General features: G+C 35.8%; 1 protein-coding gene across 1 annotated transcript; it reads left to right on the top strand.

The window, feature by feature from the left end:
* The first annotated feature begins 3,711 nt into the window (after positions 1-3,711).
* On the top strand, positions 3,712-5,484 carry LOC128210807 (homeobox protein Hmx-like). Its single transcript, XM_052915160.1, has 2 exons — positions 3,712-3,991; positions 4,676-5,484. The coding sequence occupies exons 1-2, from the start codon at positions 3,712-3,714 to the stop codon at positions 5,482-5,484; spliced, it is 1,089 nt and encodes a 362-aa protein (XP_052771120.1).
* The last annotated feature ends 146 nt before the right edge of the window (positions 5,485-5,630 follow it).

Genomic DNA, 5,630 nt, shown 5'->3' with positions numbered 1-5,630 from the left:
TTCTAAGATATTTTTTTCGCTACTTTGATGCAAAAAGTTTATCAATGATTTCGTTGTAAGATAAAGCGAGTGTCCATCCCATATTTCACCACCAGTAGTAACAAATAGATAAATCTGCTAATTTTGCTTGACATTGCGACGTAAGAAGGACGTTACTGATTAGATTACGACGTTAACGTACAGTTTGTCTACGGGTTTACTGCCCTTGAATTAGAATGCGCGGGATAGTTTACTTATCTGCAATAAACTAGTCCGATAAAATCATGACACTTGAATGAACATTTTCATTTGCAATTCATGCCAAATTAAAATTAATGTTAATACTACAGATATACATAAAAAAGGCCCACAACAATGACATGCATGTACAGATAACTACAAACAGAGCAGCATGAACAACAATAACAACAACAACAATAACAACAACAACAAATCGATATTGCTAGTAGTACTTGTAGTGGTATCGGTAGTGTTGGTAGTAGTAATGGTAACTTCCGCCACGCCATAACTACGCTTTATCTCATTAAACATTAGTTGTGCATATAAGATAATTTACCTTTTAAAACGGATCAGTATCTCACAGTTAAAACACCAATAACTTTAAATGTGAAACACTTACTGTTGTTTTGTGATCAAACTCTGATCATGACATTTTTCTGAATGGCAACTTAACGTTAGCACCCTCATTCCCCCGCATTTAATGAATGTAAAGGAAGCCCGTACAAGAACCCCCAGGACTAGTTTTAATATTTTCAAGTTGTAAAATGTGTTAAAATGTACACATATTAAATACTCTGTTTTCATTCAGCTCTTGATTAACTTAATGGAAATTATGAATGGGCATTTTACAATGAAGTTCAATATGGGTTATAAAATACTATTTTTTTTAATATAAACTAAGGTGTTGTTTAATTTGTGTTACTTACATAATTAAAATAAATTACAAAGGTCACGTGCACTTTAAAAGCAAAGTCCAAAAAGCAAAGTAATAAAACCATAACGTTTCATCCCCTCCCCAGCCCCCTCCGAATTGTTAAAAAAACTCACTCACATATTTGTTATATTGCAAACATTTTTTCCAAATAAGTTCAGATTTATTTACTTAATTGATGTGTTTAAGCAAACACCAACTCTCAGATGTGCATTTGAACTAAATGTGTAGACTGATGCATTTTGGCAACACTTATGTTTAACTCTTTCATCCCTCACATTTCAACGCCCTGACAGTAATACTCTTTTTGTGACAAATCTGTCCTAAAATAATGTTGTATATATGATTAGAGCTATCCTAACATTTAAATCTCATAATGGCTGTAAAAGCGATTGCGATAAGATATAATTGAAGCTAACTCGAGTAATTAGGGTGTCAAATGACAGTTTATTTACTTAGTTTCAAAACATTGAAACTGTATTAATATTGAAAGCTATGTGTCAAATATTTCCCTTCAAAAAAAGAGAGAGAAAATCGTAAATCGAAATACGAATGAATTGAGATTGACGCTGTATTGTGTATGATAAATTTCGTTGAAATAACAAAAAATAAATTAATAGTTTGAATTCGTTCATAATGTAAATGACAGGAGCCCTATATAAACACACATAAATATATTCTCTCTATTTTAGTTGCCCAGTTTTATCATATGTTTCAGTAAGGATTATATGTGATATATCACGACCTTACATGTATGGATCATTGTGTATTGATTTCATATTAAAAACATCTTAATTGTAAATCAATATAAGTACATGCATATCGTTCGAAAGCATGTTCATAAAAAGAGTTCATTTACGTGTTCATGTGACGTTGAACAGGGGCATCGAACGTGTCCGTCACAAGCCAAACAATAGGGTTAATTAAAACAAATACTATCACAAAGTGTACTGTAAGATTTGAGCTGAACGGAGTCGAAGACCTCTGGCACCAGTAAAAGAGTAACAATGTTCTACAAAGGAACTAATATTTATTTGCTTAATTAGTGAGTTAATCCAGACTTTTCAGATCAAATTGCTTGTAAGTAATCGCCGGCGTTTCAATTGCAGTTCGTTTAATCCGACGGCGTTAAAAGTCAGCTAGAATAAGATGGCCACACTGATCTTTCAGAGCATTAGAACAGATACTGTCTAATACAATTAAGGTTATTCTGAGCCGACGACAGTATTGCCTTTGGTCTGCCAAACTAGCGCCAGTTGAAAAACTCATGGTTTTGGCAATTCATGCAAGTGCGCTGGTATATTTTCAAATGTTCCCTTTAAGATACACTGAAAGATTTCAAAGATTTTCTTATGAGATATAGAGCCTCATTTCAAGAGTTCCTTGTAAGCTATCGTTGAACATTTAGAGAGTTCGTTAAGATATAGTGCTGCATATTAACGGTTCTTTTATAAGATACAATGAAACATCGCAAAAATTCCTTATGCGATAATGTGCCACGTTTCAAGAATTTCGTATATTACAATGAGTTCCCTAAAATATAATGTGCTACATTTCCTAAGTCAAGTTGTCAATATTTAATGTTTCCAGTAAGACAAGATAATAAGTTTATTCCTTTTTCGATATAAAATGCACACAACCAGACTCAAAATCATTTGGTTGAGCTTACAGGTTAACAGCTTAACTCATTAGAGTCAATTTAGCTTGAATACGCAGGCAGCGTAAGAACAATTTTAAGGCGAGTAGCACCTCGCGGTCTGGGAGGACGGATGTTTTGTAACTTTGCGTCCGTGTGGCGACGATGACCAGATCTGGGTAGCCGCAGTGTAGGGCCAGTTTAACTTTCTGAATAGGTTCACAAATCCGCTACCATCCTAATACCCGCTAATAACTGGTATGGGGCAATAAGAGAAGTTTAGCCTTTTCAGTTCAGAAATGAAAATGGGACGTCTTGGCTCTTTAAAAATCTTAATTGATGCCTATCACGTTAATCTGGCGAACATCATGAATATCGAATTATAGCTCGCTATCTTCTTAACGTATTTTCTTAAACTGTCTGATTTTGATTTAATTTTGTTAAGAGACGTAAAATAGCCTGTTTATTGCGCGATTCACAATAACCACTTAACCCTGTGGCTTTTTCAACAAAACCATATTAACAGAAGGTTCATAATTCTGTGTCAAAAAGGGTAATTTCTTATTATCAACGAATAAAATTTGATCTTATCAGTATTTTTCTTTTTCCTCTAAACCCAGGGGGTGGAGTCAGTCAAGGGTATACGCTATCCCCTGTTTTGTTTACTGTATACAATCACCTGAATTGAAGCATTTAATATCAATTGGTGGCCGGTTAATCTTTGGGCAATTATCAATGGTTGATTATAACCAATTTTGTCAATTGGCGCCTGAGAAGGAGCGATACCCAGCATAATTGAATGACCAATCAGCGCACAATGCATTTCAAAATAAATTTTGAATGGCTCGATCAAAACTGCGATAAAAACGATTCTCTCAAATTGTTGACACATGAACTGGTATTTATTATTTGGCGAAACCAATGTGGTCATCATTCCATGCAATGGTTGTCTAGTAAAAGCATCACAGAAGAAAGTTGTATTAAATGCGTGAATAATTAACTTCATAGAATAACGTTCTTGTATCTTTCAAAGTACCCAAGGAATATTAAAGCAAACAGTCAAAACGTTAATAGTATTTGCCGCAAAATAAAGAGTGTAATACTTTAATGATTTTGTGAACACTGAATTAGAACTGTGTTGAAGATGATTTCAAAAGCAGAGGAGATTGGTGGTACGGACAAGCCTGTCCCCAACAATAAACCGCTTAGTTTCTCCATCAGCCGGATTCTTCATGGAGTAGATAACAAAACACCAGTAGCAGACGACAAGTCAGCTTCTCAAGGGTCAGATACAGAGTCGTCTGACCGAGCTGCAGCGGATCAGATGCACGTGTCAGAAGAATATCCCAGAGTTCCCCAGCTACACGCAGCCACCGTGCACCATTACGCGCCATACACAGATACAGACGGATATTCACATTTCGGTAAGTTTCTAATACAAAAAAATCATTGTTCATTTAAAAAATGTCAATAGCTTTGTCATATGAAGATTTGGATGAAGACTGTGTTCACACTCAGTAGATTTTTTTAATAGTAGAAAATAGTACACAAACGTTTTCAAGGCCATTTGATTGTCAATGTGATTGGGATTTGCAATGGTAAATCCATACAAAAATAGAAAAACAAAATGTTGAAAATGAACCGATATAATAACTTCAAACTTTAAGGAACTATTTATTAAGGTATTCAATGGTTATTTATTTTTATTTCTCGATTTTTTATTCAGTTTGACTTAGAATGAAAATAACTGAACGTTTACTAACTATACATGATTTAATATTTAAAAAAAATTGTTAACTGAAAATAAAAAAATAAAAAATCAGTTCTGCTGCGACATGCAATTTATATATGAACATTCAAAGTACGGAAGGTTTTAAATGCAAAGTATCAGTCTCTTTTTATTCCATACACAAAGATTCGACCTCTAATAGTAATTGCAAACGCTCAGGAAATAGGCACTCATATTTTAAAACATAATATAATAGTTCAAACATGCACGACTTCGCCCACCTCATGCTAAAGCCGACAAATGTATATTTTCAAGTTTAAAAATAAATGGTCTCGACTTGTCGGTATAAAACAATGAGTTAATCGACGTTCTTTTTCAGAGACGATAGTGCGTCCCCGTGCCTGCAGTACACCAGAGAACGAGTTCCCCTCACCGACCGCCACTTCAAACATTCATGCGCTCCACAGGCCACTTCCGGGCGCGCTGAGATCCACCCGCAACAACCCCTACACGATCCCCGGTCGACATCCGCTTACTAGCCACAACGCGTTCGTACATCCGGCCGGATACTTTGACCACAGAACAGTTCCATGTGTCCAGCAAGAAGCCAACCGTTTTAGGACAAGTGTGAGTGAATATGCTAAAAACCCGACTGAAACTGTAAAACACATTGAGACAGATGTTGGCGATCATTCCAATCGGAGCACACCGGAACCGGAAATTCATTATGGTGCGTCTATTCACAGTGATAAAAGCTTAGACTCTATGGGTGAAAGTTACCACCAATCACCGAGTCCTTTCAAAACAAAGAAGAAGAAATCAAGAACTGTGTTCTCCAGAAATCAGGTGTACCAGCTCGAGGCAGCGTTTGACTTGAAACGCTACTTGTCAAGCGCGGAGAGGTCGGGACTAGCTGCTTCTCTTAACTTGTCCGAAACCCAGATTAAGATCTGGTTTCAAAACAGAAGAAATAAGTGGAAGCGACAGATCAACGGTGAAATGGACGAAATCCCACTTCCTCCTGCTTATGCGGCATCCTACATGCAGACATCTTTTCCTCAACCCTCATTGGCAAGTTACGATCACATGACAGAATCACGCGACGATCTTTTGCGCAGTACTTTTACTGTTCCGGCTTACTACTCACATCCATACGCCACGGGAAAAGTAGTTCCGAAATATTTGTAGTAAAAATTAAGAAGTTAAAAGACAAATGCATATTCGCTTACATTCTCATGAATTGTATATTATTGTTTGTTATTTATTTGTTGTTGTTTGAATGTGATTTATGAATATATTGCCATGAAATAAAACTTGGTAACATTTCTATTTCG

Source organism: Mya arenaria, chromosome 12 (assembly GCF_026914265.1).
Source record: "Mya arenaria isolate MELC-2E11 chromosome 12, ASM2691426v1".
Taxonomy (NCBI): domain Eukaryota; kingdom Metazoa; phylum Mollusca; class Bivalvia; order Myida; family Myidae; genus Mya; species Mya arenaria.
This window is presented reverse-complemented; position numbering and strand designations above follow the sequence as displayed.